General features: G+C 47.9%; 2 protein-coding genes across 5 annotated transcripts in view; both read left to right on the forward strand.

The window, feature by feature from the left end:
* InR-2 (insulin-like receptor-like) overlaps positions 1 to 8,087 on the forward strand; it is a 48,913-nt gene extending 40,826 nt beyond the window's left edge. For all 4 annotated transcript variants that reach the window (XM_025302516.1, XM_025302521.1, XM_025302519.1 and 1 more), the window contains one exon: positions 1 to 8,087. In XM_025302516.1, the coding sequence (XP_025158301.1) occupies positions 1 to 658 (658 nt within the window). In that variant the 3' untranslated portion in view covers positions 659 to 8,087.
* A 2,032-nt stretch (positions 8,088 to 10,119) lies between these two features.
* On the forward strand, positions 10,120 to 13,178 carry LOC105186032 (actin cytoskeleton-regulatory complex protein PAN1). The gene is made up of 3 exons (XM_025302393.1): positions 10,120 to 10,272; positions 10,388 to 11,738; positions 12,412 to 13,178. Exons 1-3 carry the CDS (start codon positions 10,163 to 10,165, stop codon positions 12,664 to 12,666), a joined length of 1,716 nt encoding a protein of 571 aa, XP_025158178.1. The 5' UTR covers positions 10,120 to 10,162; the 3' UTR covers positions 12,667 to 13,178.
* The last annotated feature ends 3,258 nt before the right edge of the window (positions 13,179 to 16,436 follow it).

Consider the following 16,436-nt stretch of genomic DNA (forward strand, 5'->3'; position numbering starts at 1 on the left):
AGACTTGGAAATGGCCGCTCTGCAGGACCTGCGGGAAGAAGAGGTCGAGGGTGAGGAAGACTCGCCGCTGCGTCAGGATTTCGGCGACTTTGCAAGTTTCGAACCTGCTAGTATTGAAAACAACACGAGCCCGCGTTACACAAACACGTACGGCGAAAATTCGAAGGTCGCCTCCACTTTCCATGACATGAACTCGTCGAAGGTACCTCTCAAAGCTGGATTCGACGATTTCGACGGCATCTCAGGCGATTCGCTCGCATCTAGCAAGGACACGTTGAACTTGCCTTGTGTAGAAGACAGCCTTAAATCGGTCAAGAGTTCGCCTTTTATACAAAACAAAAGTACATCTCGCAGTAACGTAAGTTACGTCTCCCTGGGAAAGTCCGCGAGTCCTCAGAGTTTAGTCAAGCGAAACTTTCTCGACAGTCCGAATCCCTCGTGTAAACCGCGCGGTAATCCCGATTACGAGAATCGTAGTCCCGAAATCATGTTGGGCCTCGAAAAGAAGGAGACTGCCCCGATGCACGTGAACTTTCCGTCGATGGACGCTATAGATATCGATATTAATGGCGACAAAAGCGAAAGCAAGAGCATGGGCGGGTACGTGAACAAGCCGGAAACACTAAATAACGGTTACATCGGTAACACCACCACGTAGCTTCGTTGATCTTTTCAACGTTAATTCAACGGCGTTCTACGTGTGGTAGGACACAAAATCACACATATGAGACTTTGGAATTATAATAATAAAATATTTGGAAATATACATACAACTTTGGAAATTGATTGTCACGGAGAAAATCAACACGAAAATATTCCAGCAAAAGAAAAAAAAAAAAAGGCAGTGTCTGTGCCAAATTAATAAGCACACTGGTTCGCAGTTTCGAGAGAATCGCGTCGAGAACGGTGATTCACGCGCCACGAAGGGGCTCTGTTAATTGCTCCTACGTGCACCGTGAGGCACCGCCCAATGCGCTTCTTTTAGACTAACATAAGTTGTACTCATAAGTTTACATTTTAAATCTCTAGACGTAACTATATGCAGGTCCTAACAAACAAGTGTGAGGTTTCCTTATACGGGTGTTACCATGTCTTAATTCCGTCTCTCTAAATATAATTAAATATTGCTACGTGCGTGTACAGCTAATTATATATTTGTTGCGCTGCGATGCATGTCGGAGAAAGAGCGAATATATTTATATCAGATACTGTCTTTTTGAAGCTATCGCTGTAGTGTACGTTAATATGGGAAATTTAGCTTTAGCTGAAGGCACCGTTATCGTGGAGTCACAACGAGCTCCGGTTTAAGCCAAACGTCTCTCCTCGAAATTGGGCTGTACACTGTGGAAGAAAAGTGCGAATACAGCAGGCGACAGTGCCACGCTGAGATATTCGCTGACAAATATGTGGCAGCCCATCTCCCCCATTAACTATTTAGCATGTAAGCGTGTATCAAAGAATTGAGCAGATTGATTATTTGTATCATAGAATTTTCATTTAATTTTCAGTCGCAAGGTACGCTAATTTCTGCTATAAGTACTATATATTTGTACAGCACCGGGATTCATTTCCCGACTTTGTAATAAGTATAGCGAAACAAAGTGGCGATTAGATCGGCGGTTACTGAGTTGGTACGATACCTTGTTCGTAGAGAGAGAAAGAAAGAGAGAGAGAGAGAGAGAGAGAGAGAGAGATGACACATTTCATAAATTATATGGAATGTGAATCGCATCTGATCGCCATTTTGTACGATTTTAGGCTTCGAACTCTCGTACAATAGTATAGATTCGACGTATTTGTTGGAAGATGTGTGTGTATGTGTGCGCACGCGCGCGTGTGTGTGTGTGTGTGTGTGTGTGTGTGTGAGATACACACACGCGCGTATATATACGTAGAAGGTGATTCAGAATAAGTCAACTTAGCAAATACAAAATAATATATATATATATCTATATACATACATATATATCGCGCGTTCCTCTAATTTACAAATGTCTATTATATTTATGTTTTCTATGTTGTTTTAATGTTTTTGACTTTATTACATCAGTTGATCTAAAATTCTGAATCTACCAATTGTTCCAACGTATAACAGGAGAATTAGAGAGTAAGGATCTCTTCAAGTTGAAAATCATTTCCAGTAACGAGCGTTCGCGACCGCGACAAACATTTTGTCGATATATATTGCAGAGTTCATAAACTCTAAGAAAAATACACTTTAATTGTGCTGTCATACATTTGTGACGAAATACCAAATAGTTGCACAGATCACAGTACGGCACAGCGTAATCGTCTTCGATATCGACGTGCCGATACCTTAATCCCGAAATTGTGACGATCAAATCAAGTGCCGCTGAAGGTATCGATGTTAATTTGAACGGCGCCCTACTCTCGTTTCTCATTCTGTGTCTCTAGATATGTAGCGAATGTAGACATCCAACGAAGCAAACCGACACGAAACGAAATTATACGGAAAGTTTCGGGACCGAACGAGAGTGAAGAATTCGCAATTACCCGCGAAAGAAACTTGACGTTGCGATATCGCCGTCTGATCTCCGCGTCAAACTCGGCAAACCGCCGCCGCATTGATGTTTCTCAAGCGAGCATTAAGTATAACTTTGTCCAAGTTTTCTTTCCTTCTCGCCTCGTCATCGCCTCGTTATCGCCGTTATCGCCGTTATCGATTCTGTCCCGAAACTTTCTCGACGTACCTTGTGCATGTGACATAGGCTATGCGTCTATGTAACGACACCATTTCGTGGAGCCGGCGTAGGAAGTCGCGCGCGTCGCCTACCTTAGCGTCTTCCAAGAAGGACGCGGCGTTCCTCACTGATAACAGACAGCACCTCCTTTTGATCGATAGTCAATGTATTATCCCGCAATGATTCACACACCGTGCAATTCGCAATCATGAGTCATGATGAATTTCCATATCGTGCAATAGTATGTCGTCCACGTTGCGCTTGCCGCGCTCAGCCGCGCGCAAGCCGGACTCTCCGCAGCAGCTCACGCGATCGTCGCGCGTCGGGCGGCCCCGGACTTTTGCGTCGCTCCACGAAATGACTGAGATTCAAAGGCATGCCACGTGCTTTTGAGTAGACGAGAGAACGTAGACTGTCTTAGCCCCGGTGAGAAAGCAAGATCGATTGCGACGGACGGAGAAGACCACCACCCCTCCCCTCCCCCCGTTGACTAGCCCCCAGCCAGTACTTGTTGCAATCGTGAGATAATTAATATCGGACGCGAATCCTAGTACGGGACGAGCTATGGGGAAAGAATTTATACGAGCAACGCGCAATGCAATGCAGTTGAGTCTAGACATTAACGAGCCTCTAACACAAGACTGATTAGCTAATCCCACTGTATACATCCGTAATCTCTCAGTAAGTTAAAGATACAAGACAAAATGGTAGAAGTTCCATATCCGCAAACGACTCTCTCCACCCGCGCCACCCATGCTCATTCTCCTCTCTCGCCTCCCCTCGGTTTTACTGTCTCTTTTATTTCGCCACATGTCCGCTCGAAGAAGTTTACTTAGTCCACCTCGATATTTATTTAACGCGATCTGCGGTGGTTGCCTGGTTCGTTCCTACGTACAAAGTCGCGCTCATTATCGCGCCGTGCCACTTCGCTTCGCTGCTTTTCTGTCGGAACAGGTGCATGTGACAGAGAGAGTATACAATATATATATATATATATATATATATACACACATATATATGTATACATATGGGGTGTCTAAAGCTGTTGCACTATTTTTAATAACGGATTCTTTCGCGGGTTTGACGTTTAACGTCCTTCTTTAACGCGCCTCGATGAAATAGCGTTCGCTGTTGGTGAAGTTAAAATTAAACGGGTAATGTGTATATGTGTATACATATATATATGTGTGTGTGTGTGTGTGTGTGTATTCGTGTCATATATTTAGTCATGTATGGCTCGCGTCGGATATCCGTTAAAAATCGAAGAAACACACACGAGGCACACTTCGTCGTCCATTTAATTAGCCGAGAGCTTCGATCCACGCGAACCTTATCTCTGTCTCACTTCCGCGGGAATCGTCGGCCGCGGAAAGAATCTACTGAAAATTCGAAGCCGTGGAATTTTTCGCTGAGGGAGTAACGCATTTATACGTAGTCCCGAGGTGCCCCTGTATATCAACGACTAAAGTACCAGTGACCTAATAGCAAGTACCTACCACTCCATTCGTAACGTTTTTACATATATCGTACATTGAGTAAGTCGCGATATATCGCAGCTTGTACAGACGACGCGAGAAAGAGGGAACGGAATTAATTAAAAGTGTAAAAGTGAAATCGACGATTCTCTCTGTGGCCGACAAGCGTCGTCGGGCCCGCGTCATCGCGCTCTCGTTAATTCGATTCCCCACTTTTCTGTCGGCCGCCGCTACCCTTGTTTGCTCTCCCTTGTGAAGCACAGACACGTAAGGTCTTGCCCCTTTTCTCACCTGTCACTCACAGAGCTGTCCTCACTGCAACTGACGCGCGGTCGCGCGGCTGCCTGTTCCCTTTTTCCCTCCGACACCCAAGATAATCAGCTCCGTTCGCTACTACCAACGTGCCAACGAGCCAAGCGATTAGACGTTAATTTGCTGGAACGCCGTTACCTCCGATCGAGCGCGATCGAATCTTCTTCAGCAGCTGAATCGCGTCGACCGAGTGTGTTGTCGGACCACGTCGCGATCGCGTTGTACTTACTCGTCTCGGATCCACGACGATCTTCTCTCTTCTTTCTCCTCTTCTCGTCGGCTCCTCTTCTCTGCAGCTCTCGCGGCTTTTCATTTCACCACGGACCATCCGCGTTTCTCCCTCTCCCCCTCCTTCCCCCCGCCCCTCCCCCACCTCGCCTTCGAGTTCTTTTAAACGCGAAGCGCTTCGTAACGCGCGTGCGAGACGCGCGTTTGAAAGGGACAAAAGGTGGTTTTACGGCAGATCGAGGCGACACGCGTTGTGAAACACGCGTTGGCCCTCGGAAATCAAGCAGAAAAACAAAAGAAAAACAGGAATACACGACAAATGACAGCATGAAAGCATCGGTCGCCACGGCTGATGTATCATAATAATAATAATACTAATGATTATTATAGTAATAATAATAATAATAATTATTATAATAATATAATAAGCCTCGCTCGTATTCCGAAATATTTAGTATAACGAATGAACAGTTATAAAACGCTTAGACCATGCCGCGTACTACGTACGAAGTTAAGGTATCACGTAAGATTAACACGAAATGTTTCCTATATGGCCGCGAGTCTCCGTATTGTGTAAGGAAACGGCGCGCGATCGCTGGATTAGGCCTATAATTATTGATATAGCTCTGTAATATATTAGATTAAACTCTGGGATATTAAGGTAGCACGTAATTGTGTCTGAAATTGTGTGCAACTATAAAGCGCAGAAGAAAAGTGTGCCTGTTGACGATTGCGCGTGTCGATCGACTTATAAGCAAGGGAAGAAACGGAAGAAAACAAAAAAACATGAAGTGTGTGAGATTGAATGTTCTCGTTCTCGTTGTAAAATGTAAAACTTAAATGTAAATCATAAGGCGGACATACACGGGTGGGAGGCCGCGAGCGCCGGGATCAATGTACATCTGTATCAACGATAGAGAAAGATCGAGGATTAACAGGGACATGACAGGGAGAACGTAATTTTCCGTCGTCGTCGTCGTCGTCGTCGTCGTCGTCGTCGTCGTCGATTCACGGATTCATGGATTTCAAGCGCCTGTGCGGGGGCAAACTCAATCAATTTTCCGTTCGCCGATCCTCCCCCCCCCCCCAGACTGAAGCTTCGCTCGTCGCAAACGCCGCGAAGAGCGTCTCCGCGCGATTGTTCCATCGAGAGATCCGATAATATATTTATTTGTATTTATTCGAGGCGACGCAGATGAATTTTCCTTTTAGCCGAGACCGAGAAGTTACTAAGGTTCCTTGGTCAATGTTGATGCATTTGTGCACCTGAGCAAATATACCTGAGCATTACGGTGATTCTCAATTCCTGTTGCAACTGATGTATCACGCCCCTTCACACTTCGTACGGCCGTTTTCTCCCCCGGGAGAGGCAACCTTGGGTCACGTCAGAACGCGCTGTTCTTCCATGTTCCAAATTTTGCAGTCTCCCTTGCTCTATTTCTTCCCCGCTGGGGGTCAATTTTCACCGTTAGGAAAATCTTCCGGCAAGACGAAGGCCACGTCTTTGCGAGGCGTGTCTTTCTTTCCGAATTCATCGATCTTGCGACTTGCGCTTTTCCGCTCGGGTTACACTCATCTGGGATCTCGTCGGTCAATGGAGCTCCCTCGTCACGAGTATTTCGAAAACAGGGTCGGTGGTTCACAGAGATTTCCAAGATCGCGCGCGTGCGATTCTTCAAGTCCCCTAATTGCATTCTTCCGCACGCCGCGTTACATCGTCACGCGCCAGCATCTCTCGCGCAGACGCGCTGTTTATTTCCCGCCATTGTTCAGGTCGTGGTTTTCACCGTATCTCGCGATAGGTGTTACGGCTCGACTGTGCAACCGCTCAATGTTACATTGCTCAAGCTCCGTATAACCAGTCTAACAGTAAGATAGCACGCGTATAAAACTGCATTGCGTCTCGCATCGTATCGACGTTGCAGGCGACCGGGGTCTCTCCGCTTTGACGACCGACGAAGAAAATGTTTCTATATATTTTGTGATCTTTTTATTTTTCTACGGTAGATTTAGACCGAATTGCGAGCGCGCGAAGGTGAGTTTCTTTCGCGTGTCCCGTAATTCAAATTACACAACGCGAATGTAATTTCTCTCTCTCTCTCTCTCTCTTTGTGTGTGTGTGTGTGTGTACCCGAATTGTGCTGGAGCTTCACAAACGACGCTGAATACTAATCGCATTTGCGAAGATGGAAATATTCTTACACGTTGAAACGCGAATTTATAGTACGAGAGAGAGAGAGAGAGAGAGAGAGGATATTTTGCTAAAGCGCGGCCGTATTGTCTCTGATTTCTCGTCGAAATATTTGAAATATCATCTGCACGCGGTGATGCTTTATCGCGCGGCTGGAAATACGAATATATCGCGTACATTTTATTTTCATTTATTCCCTCCGACGTGATTCAATATTCGATATCGGTTCGTTTGCGAGCATCCTTTTGAAATTGGATATCCGCAGCGGTTTCCGATTTTACATCATCGCGCTGCCGCGGACGATTTGACGCACCGAGTATTGCAAATTTATACTTCAAAAGTAATTCATATATATTTTTTTCGTATATTATTATTTCCCTGTATTATTCATGCGTATTCATGTGTATTTTCTTCGCAAATATGCAAATTTGCTTATTTTTTTTAACCGTACGCACACACACACACACATACGAGTCATGCAAATGCGCGATCCTATCATCCAGGAAGATTCGAAATAAAATGCATTCCCTCGTTGTACAAGCAGCTCCGCAGGAACGATATTTTTTCACGAGAATTATACGCACACATCTTATCACACAACGTCACATAGTGCTCGACCGTTGGTCCCATTTCGATCAGGCCCGTTTCCCACGACAGAGGCGGCACTCGCCGCCGATCGTGCGTGTCTTCCGCACCTGTTCGAGCGAGCACACCTTGTCGTTCATCGTTCACGCTGCAAAGAGTCTTCGGCTCTTCGCGTGCGTCCTTTTCCTCTCGGGCGACCAAACCGACAGCACGTCGCGATCATCGTTCGAACGGTTAATTCGCTGAGTAAAATGCGCAGAATAGGGCTCTAGTCTCTCGTGAATTTTACGATCAGCTGTACAGATACAGATGTGCAGATGGGACGAAGTCGCGTGGGGAATCTCGCTCCGAGGGACGCTGCTCGACGATGACTTCTCGGCACGTCGGTTCGCTTTCCGATGTCGAAGTCGCGGCGCGATCGCGAACGAGCGCACCGAAGGGGAGGTGCTCGCGATACGTGCGTGAGTTGTATGGCGGGAATGTGTCCAGCTCCACCTGGGACTGCGGAGGAAACGTGTGTGGCTGCGCGATCGCGGCGAGGAGAAGTGTATTTTATACAGCGTGTCGTGTGTGAAATCAACGAGATACTCTCTCTCTCTCTCTTTCCTTCTCTTGTTTTCCTCTATTTCTATCCTTCTCTCGACGTTTCTTGGGGTGAAGGCTCGCTCGAAACGAGCAGAAAATCCACGAAATCCACCGCGAAGCTACTCTCTGTCTCTCTCTCGGTTCCGCAAGCACGAACGTCTCTCTCGTTCATGTAAATCGACTTCCAACTCGTACGAGCAGATGTTGCATTCGATCACGGTGAATGTAGACTTTCCGCGGCGGTGATATCAACTTCCAACTCGGGATGAAAAGATATTCTCACTCGTCGAGCGAGGCATTCATTTCGATACGATCTGAAGAGAGGCCGCTCGAGGCCTCGAGGGACTCGGCGGCTGAGTCGTCCTCCGCGTAAAATCCCGCTCGAAGAAACGCCCGCTGAGTACCCGACGAGGTTGTGCGCCACGCATTCGCTACGCGGAGCTTCTCGAGGACGTTGCGCACGTCCTCCGCTGAGGATGAGGTATGCCGGCGGCGTTAGTCTAGCGTGATCCTGCGGCTCAGATGTTGCGAAGATGCGTGTCGCGCTCGCGCGACCAAGCGGAGCTTGGCCGGCTCGCCGAAGCTCGGAGCAGCGAGAGAGCTTCAGAAACGCAAGCTCGGTGCACGACGAGCTTCTCCCTTCTTCCCGAAGCGTCCAGGCGCCGCTTTGGCTACGCGCGAGCGTCTCGTGCGGACTCGGCGTGCGTTTCTCGAGAAACATTAATGAAGCAGTATCCTGCGCGCCACAGAGCCGAGGGCCTCGGCACCGTTTTCCCTGAAAGATGCACAAACGTGTTTTGGTACACTTTCCCCCTTGAGTTTAAAGCAAACGCCACTGCCGCGAGACGCGAGGAAGAGAAGTCCGCATGGGAGAAGTGGAGGAAGCAGAAGAGAGCCGCTGCTCGAAGCTGCTCGTCGTCGATTCCGCCGGGCGGGTTGCTGGCGAGATTTCAGCGCGGAATTCTCGCCCCGCGCAGCGAGAGCGCTCGGATCGGTGAGACTCGTCTAGTTGACCGGAGATCGTTTCCATTATTTCGCGCTCGCTCCGACTGCGCGCGAAGTCAGCGCGAAACGGATGATCGCGAGCGAGGCCCAGCAGTCGCTGATACAGATAGTCGTAGGTGTAACTTTGATTTGTAACGTTGTCTCTTGTATATTGTAACCGGCGCATGCAGGCAAGGACGACGAGACTCTCTTTGCACCCTTGTCGCCGTGTCTCCTTCTCCACTCCCCACCGCTGTCTACCCCGCTCTTTGTGCCGCGACGACAACGGCGACGCGATTGTCACCGGCTTGAACGCGTCGCGCTCGCTCCCTCGAAGATATTAATTAATGCGCCCTTGCCTGGGCGATGCTTGATAAATTTAGGTATCTGATTATCTCGGTGAAGTTGTATTTACTATTCTAATTGTACGCGATACGCGCCTGTACGCAGAGAAGAAGAAACAAATTTTATTTACCAAATACCAGTTTTTTAATAAAAATCTTTTTGTGAAGGAAAACCCCGAATGTTTTCACTGTACTGTGTGCGTGTGTGAAAAAACTTTTCGAACAAAAATTGCACAGCATAGAAAACCGTACAATTTTTGTTTGAAAAATTTTTCCCTTATGCGTGTAATAATTATCGAGATAGCATAAGGGAGATGAGACTTCGAGGGGCAGTTTCACCCCTTAAATCTACTTGCCGACGCCGATAAAAAAGAGATATGGGTCTCTTATTTTCGGCTGCTCTACAATTGCGCCAAGTCTCGTCGAAATCGGAGGACGTATACCTCGCGATTCCTCGCAAGTGTAACGCGAAGAAATTCCCGTTCAAACGCTTCAGTCGCTGAAATAAATGTAGACATTTCGATTATTTTATGTTACGTCGACATAACTCGATGTAACATGAGAAGTTGGCGTAATCGCGCTTCGATACGATAACTCGCCGTACCGAACAGCTCGCTGTTTCGCAGGCGGCTTGAGGCGGATTGACAGTTCGCTCCGGAGGACATGAGAAATCCCACCGTTCGTCTAGTCCTTGACGTGAAAACGATCACGCGGTCCGCCGGCGCGCCGTAAGAGCTCCGCTCATGCAGCAGCAGCATGAGAGATCGATCGCACGGCTACGTGCGCGTCTTCGTCCTGGCGTGGTTGCTCGTGGTTGTATCGTTAGCGCCGATTTGCCAGGCGAAAATCGCCAAGAACCCTCGCAGGTATTGAGCCAGTACGTGGATTCTCATAGATCGCCTCGTAACATCGCCCGTTCATTTTCGAACCGGCGATTCGTCGAAGCTTTACGTCTATCGCCAAGAAATCCCACATTTGCAGGACGAGCCGAGAGATATCCGTTCAGGCTGTCCCTCAACCGAGTGCAGACGCGAAAGAGACCCAGGAAGTGGAGCCGAAGCCCGAGGAAGGCGACGCGCGTCTCAGGCGGAAACGAGAAGCCGCGGGAAGGTCTGAGCGAGACTCAGCGAGTAACAATCCGGTTGGACCATCAAACGTCGAAAGAACGATCGATGACAACCACGCGGCCAGCCACCTGGAGAAAAAAGCGGATTACGCGGAAGAAGAGGTCGACGAGGACGAAGGGACGAGCAGCCTCGTGCGTCTACCTCGCGAGGCGACCGCCGCTCTCAGGTACACCGATCAGGACGAGAGGTCGAGTCTGTACGACGACTACGAGGTGAAGGACGTCGCGAAGCGCGGCGCGGAGGATTACGAAGAGGTGGAGGAGGACTCGCCGGAGCTGCTAGAGGACATGGCCGCGGTGCGAGAGGAGGACTCGGCAGCGGACGAAGCTGAGAAGAGAGAAACGCGCAGCGACGCTCGAGTGAAGAGGAACCAAGCTAGCCCAGGATCGCCGGCCGAGTCGAGTGCGAGCGATCCTGCGGGAATGAGAAGCGAGGGGAGCTTCTCCCCGGAGCTTCAGGTGAACCCCGGGAAGCCGGAGGATTCGAAGATCGTGGCGGAAGTCTTCAGCGTGGAGTCGTCGAGAGGAATCGACGAGCCGTCGCTTCCGAAAATCGCTGGCAAGCTCGAAGAATCCGCGGAAGGACCGGACGAGGCGGTGCCGAGCTCGAGCGCGGATTGCGCGGAGAAGCGCGTGGAGGATCGAATACAGCGGAAGATCGACTCGATGAAGGAGCAGATCTTGCGCGACCTGGAGGCGCAACGGCGGCTCCGGGACATCCGGGAGAACAACGCCAGGTTCGATGAGCTGCAGGACGAGGAGAGTCCGAGTCTCGAGGAGGACTCGGTCGAGAAGAGTCAAGGCGCGGCCCGGAAGAGATCGATACGCGACGTCGACGCGGTCTCTTCATCGAGGAGCGGCGACAAGAAGCGATCTCCAAAGAGAGAACGGCGCCAAAGAGAAAAGCCGCAAGGTCGACCCAGCGAGACCGGCAAGACGAATAACGGCTCGAAGAAGCGTTCGTCGCGCGAGAACCCGAAGAGACAGTCCGCTCGGAGTCGCGACGAGGCCTCTGGCCAGAGTCCGTCGAAGAGACTCTTCAAGAAGAAACGCGAGCGGGCCAGAGAGGCGATCTTGGTGACGAACGAGCGTCGTCGCGCGAGGAGTTGCCCCTTGCCTGAGCAGGCTGATGGAAAATCGGGGGATGAATTATCCGTGGATCCCGTGGAAAACTCGGGCTCTTATCTTCGTGAGAACGATGGAATGGTAAGATCGAATGGAAATTGAGATCTGGACGTCTCTGAGCCGTAGAATTTGAAAATAAAAGTTTCTCCGACTCAGCCGTTAAGAGTACTATCCGATATTCGCAAAGGTCTCTCTTGTCGTTGACTCACACTACCTCGATTCTTCGAGGTGAGGTATGGTGGCGTCTCGTAGCGGAAACCTCGGAATTAATAAAAATAAAATGGCACCGTTAGCGGAGATGCGAACCACTTAGCCAAAACGTAAACTCTTCGACGAGTCATCACATCTCCGTGTAGAGTAGTTCCGAAACTCCCGCTACGAGTCGCCAGCATCTTCAATGAAAAATCGGAGTCAACGATTGTGGATGCATACAGACGCGTGTGCGCTTCTCTATTCGAATAATACCTCTCGATTTTATATATGAATTTATAGAAAAAGAAAAGGATCTTTTATTTTCAAATACCGCAACTCTTTTTCTCCCAAACGGCAAGTTTGTAGGCCTTATGAAAAATATTATTCATGATTTATTAGATACTATTTTAAAAAGATGAACGACTCGTTGATTCTGCTCGACATTTTCATAACCTAATCGGTATCAAAAGTGGCTGGAAACGAAAATCAGAGTTTTGTTTCGCAGAATTTTGTATTCTCCATTTTTTTACACGTCCGTCGAATAATGTCGAAATTGTGACAGGAACAGGCGGTCCTGCACGTTGCTAACGAAGACGAGGGTCACGAGGAAGGGCAGAGTCCTGCTGGCCGCGCAGATTCCTCAGCATCTTTCACGGGCAGCTCGCAGGAATTGAGTCCTCTTTTAGCCAGAGAATACAGAGAAGCCTTCGGTGGCTTGCAGAGCGAATCTGGCAACGCTCTGGCCAGATTCAAAAGGATCAAACGCGTGCTTGACGAGCCCAAAACTCGCGAAACCCGAAGTCTCCGAAGTCGGTAACGCGAGCGAAATAATTTCCCGAAAGCTATTCAACGCGAAGAGACGCTTCCAAGCAAGTCGCATAAAATGAAATTACACGGGAATGACGTAACGATAAAACCTGATCGTCGTAGTAACGACGAGAGGGGAGGTAACTTGTAATGACTAAGCGACTAGGAATGTAGACGTAGAACTCGTAGAAACGTAGACGACACCCTAGTGCGCTATCTCCGCGGTATCTCTCACACAGGCTTCCACGAGGGCTGGATAATTTCGCTAATTAGGGTAATTAAAGGGAAGACTGTAGAATAGGGTGTAACGCCATTAATTACGAGACGCTCGGGGAGATTGCGAGTCGATTTAATTGTAGCCTAAATGAACGATATATAAATTCTTGACAAAAGTGGATATCTATGCTTTCCTCTACCGCTAATTATTTATAAACGTTGTTTTTTTTTTGTCTTACGCCGGCCGTGTAGCGCGTCAAAAGATATAAAACGAGTTTGAATTGCTTCTCTCAGACGCTCCTTACATCTTAAAACATTACAAGCTATTTAAAAAACATTTTTCGCAAAGTAAATTGCACGATCGCCAACGTCGCTTTTATGCGCACACACGGTATACACACACACACACGCGCGCGCGGTTTGCGCACGCGTTTGTCTCCAGTAATTTGTTATTAACTTTATTTTGGTAAATTTAGTTTATATATATATATATATATATATATATGTATATATATATATATATATATGTATACGTATTAACAGACAATAAAATTCAAATTAATCAATTTAACTTCCGCAAGTACATACTAGAGAAACATTATGTACAACAGTGACTCATCATCGTCGGAAGGCGTTACTTATTAATTATCACCACAGAGCAATCCGAGGACCCGAAGAACGCGATGATCAGAACATATCGACAGCTCAATTGTTCGTTCGAAAAGAAGAAGAAAGAAAATGTGCCAACACACACCGCGGCGCAATCAGAAGTCATCGTGCGGCTTGGTAGCGAAAGGAAGGACTCGCACGGGCGTAGAACACAGTCGCCTATCCGCTCGCAAACCGCACAACGCCATTGATTATTCTACTTCTAAGATATCGTTATGTAATGCAAGTGCGACGTGGCGGAGACGCGAGACAATAAGCGATACTCGTTGTTTCCCCTTTTACGCGGGAAAAAACGCGCGGCGTGCCGCGAATTAACGTGCCGCGTAATATTCAGAGACACTCGCCTGGGCGAGGGGGGCTGTGATGAGACGGGGCGAGAGGGGGGGAAGGGAGAGGTGAGGGGGAGAGGTATTCGTAACGCGGGATAACGTAATGGATCATCGGCGCGATACGCGAGCGTCATGCGAGCGTCGAGAATCCGCTGCGCAAATTCGCGCTCGCAAGCGCGACGCTCATTAATCATCGCGTTCTTCCGCGGCTCCGGCTCTCTTAGCGCCAATCGAGATAAAGAGACAGAGACAGAGACAGAGACAGAGAGAGAGAGAGAGAGAGAGAGAGAGAGAGAGAGAGAGAGGTACCTAGGCAAAGACACAGACGTTTGTTTTTTTCTTTTTTTTTGTTCGTAGACGTTCAAGATTTAATTAGTAATAAAGTTTACGATCAAACACGAAGAAGACACATAAATCGTTAAATCGTTTTCTTCTCTGTTCTTCTCTTCCGCTTTTGTTTCTTATGTTCTCTCGTTTCCGTTTTTTTTTTTTCTTTCTTTTTGTGCGCTTACATTACGAACGCGCGCTCGCCGCACGCGTCCGATAATATCCCGAAGTATACAACAATCCGCCTCTCTCGGTTCGGTAGTCGCTACTACTTTACAACGATATAAAACAGTTATTTACATTTACGACGGCTAGGAGGATCTGAGAACGATGAGAGACGCCGAGGGAAACTCTGCGTTCGAGGAATTGAATTTTCCTCATGGCTGTGCGTGTATGATGTGGGTATGCGGTGTGTGAAGCAGCGTACACGTCTCGTTCTCAGAGACGGTGTTTTCGAGACGTCGTTGCGGACTTGAGAGAGAGAGAGAGAGAGAGGGAGAGAGAGAGAGGGAGAGGGAGGGAGAGAGAGAGAGAGAGAGAGAGAGAGAGAGAGAGAGAGAGGGAAAGACAGAGAGGGGAAGGAGGGAGAGGGAGAGAAACTAGAAGAGAAAGACAACAGACGAAAAGGAAAGAAAGAAGAGAACATCGAGTCGGAGCGGAATCCGCGACGATGATTCCTGCGCTCGAAAATTGAAGTTCGACTTTCTCGATCAAACGAAATCGACGTCGCCGGGTGCCGCTCTGATGGCGGGTCTCGAGATCACGGCACACAGCGCGATGTTATCGTTCTTTTTCTTTCCTCTTCTCTTGTTTCTTTTTTTTTTGTTGGTTCTCGAATATAGACTGACTCTCGTAACGCGCTGTAAAATCGCGAGCGCGCGCGAACGAACGACGAACGAGTTGGTCGTGACACTTGCAGAACGTACGTGACAATTCTTGGCGGAAGTTGCGTAACGCGCCGTCCGCTGCGATCGACTAACCGTTATTTAGTTAGATTAGGGCGAATATCAGTCTGGCGAGAAGGCTCGTTAGTAAAACGCTCAGGCACCGTTCGATTTCGAAGAAACCGCGGGGATCGCCGCGCTCTCATCTCCGCCGATTTCTCGTTCCTCCGTATGTACCGGTCTTTATCCGCTTCTTGCTCGGACGCACGAGATCGATGAGGGTCGAATGAAGAATGTGTCGAAACGAGATCGAGTGTGTACTCGTAGAAACGTGCTAAACATTTTTACGATCCTTCTTCGTGTAACGTACACCGAAACGCGCTTCCTCCTCTCGCTTTTTTTATATCGCATTATAAACCGCGATAGAATGAGAGAAAGTGTGTGTGAGAGAGAGAGAGAGAGAGAGAGAAAGAGAGAGAGAGAGAGAGAGATAGCGAATTCGTACACAAACGCGATTTACAGCGAGAAACGTAATCGCCAGAGTGCGAACGGTATAAATATTTCGTTCTATGCGCATGCACGGAAAAAAGAATGTTCGACCGAATGAGACAGTTTTCCGGTGAGATAAGAACGATTTGGAAATCCCGACCGAAGATACCAGAACTCCGTGTGTTTTGTTCAAGCGGAGATCTTGGGGCAGGTTGTTCCGATTCCGTGCTAGGTCGTGCTGCTGATTAAATCGTGTGTCTGTCTTTGTCTAAATTGAAGGAAAAATAAGACCAAAGATCTGATTCAACTATCAATCAATTTACCAAGAAGTTGGAACGGAATCGGCCCTTGGTAATAATAATTTCGACTGAATTCTGGTAACTTCAATTCGGGATTTCTGCATCGTTCGCACTTCACCAGAAGATCGGTTCACTCGGAGCGGAGTGTCTCTCTCCGTGCGGGTGTTGTATATAGCAGCCGAGAGCGCGACGCTAGAACGAGCCACACACGACGTGACAGATTTGGCTTGGTATTTTGTGTGTGTGTGTGTGTGTGTGTATGTGTGTGTGTGTGTGTGTGTGTCAGTGTCAAGAAAGAGCTTTTCTTTTTATTTAAAAAAATCGATGTTTGAAAAATGGTGTTCACAATAATATAGTACAACAACGTAACGATATTACATAGGTAATATATATATATATATATATATATAATATTATTTATATAATAATAGGTAATTCTTCTTTACCACAGTAACACATGGCTATATACAAATATTACAAATTTTTATTTCCTTTCATTTAAGCCCTCGTCGCCGCGGATCGACTTGTGCTTCGCGATTCTGGCGCGAGACTAGGCAGCGAGAGTTT

This window comes from Harpegnathos saltator, unplaced genomic scaffold (genome assembly GCF_003227715.2).
Source record: "Harpegnathos saltator strain DR-91 unplaced genomic scaffold, Hsal_v8.6 scaffold115, whole genome shotgun sequence".
NCBI lineage: Eukaryota > Metazoa > Arthropoda > Insecta > Hymenoptera > Formicidae > Harpegnathos > Harpegnathos saltator.

Bases quoted from the DNA above. Each gene is read 5' to 3' on its own strand.
- LOC105186032 (XM_025302393.1), top strand. From the start codon at position 10,163: ATGAGAGATCGATCGCACGGCTACGTGCGCGTCTTCGTCCTGGCGTGG. The intron at 10,273-10,387 runs GTATTGAGCCAG...CCACATTTGCAG, and splicing joins ATCGCCAAGAACCCTCGCAG to GACGAGCCGAGAGATATCCG. The intron at 11,739-12,411 runs GTAAGATCGAAT...AAATTGTGACAG, and splicing joins TTCGTGAGAACGATGGAATG to GAACAGGCGGTCCTGCACGT.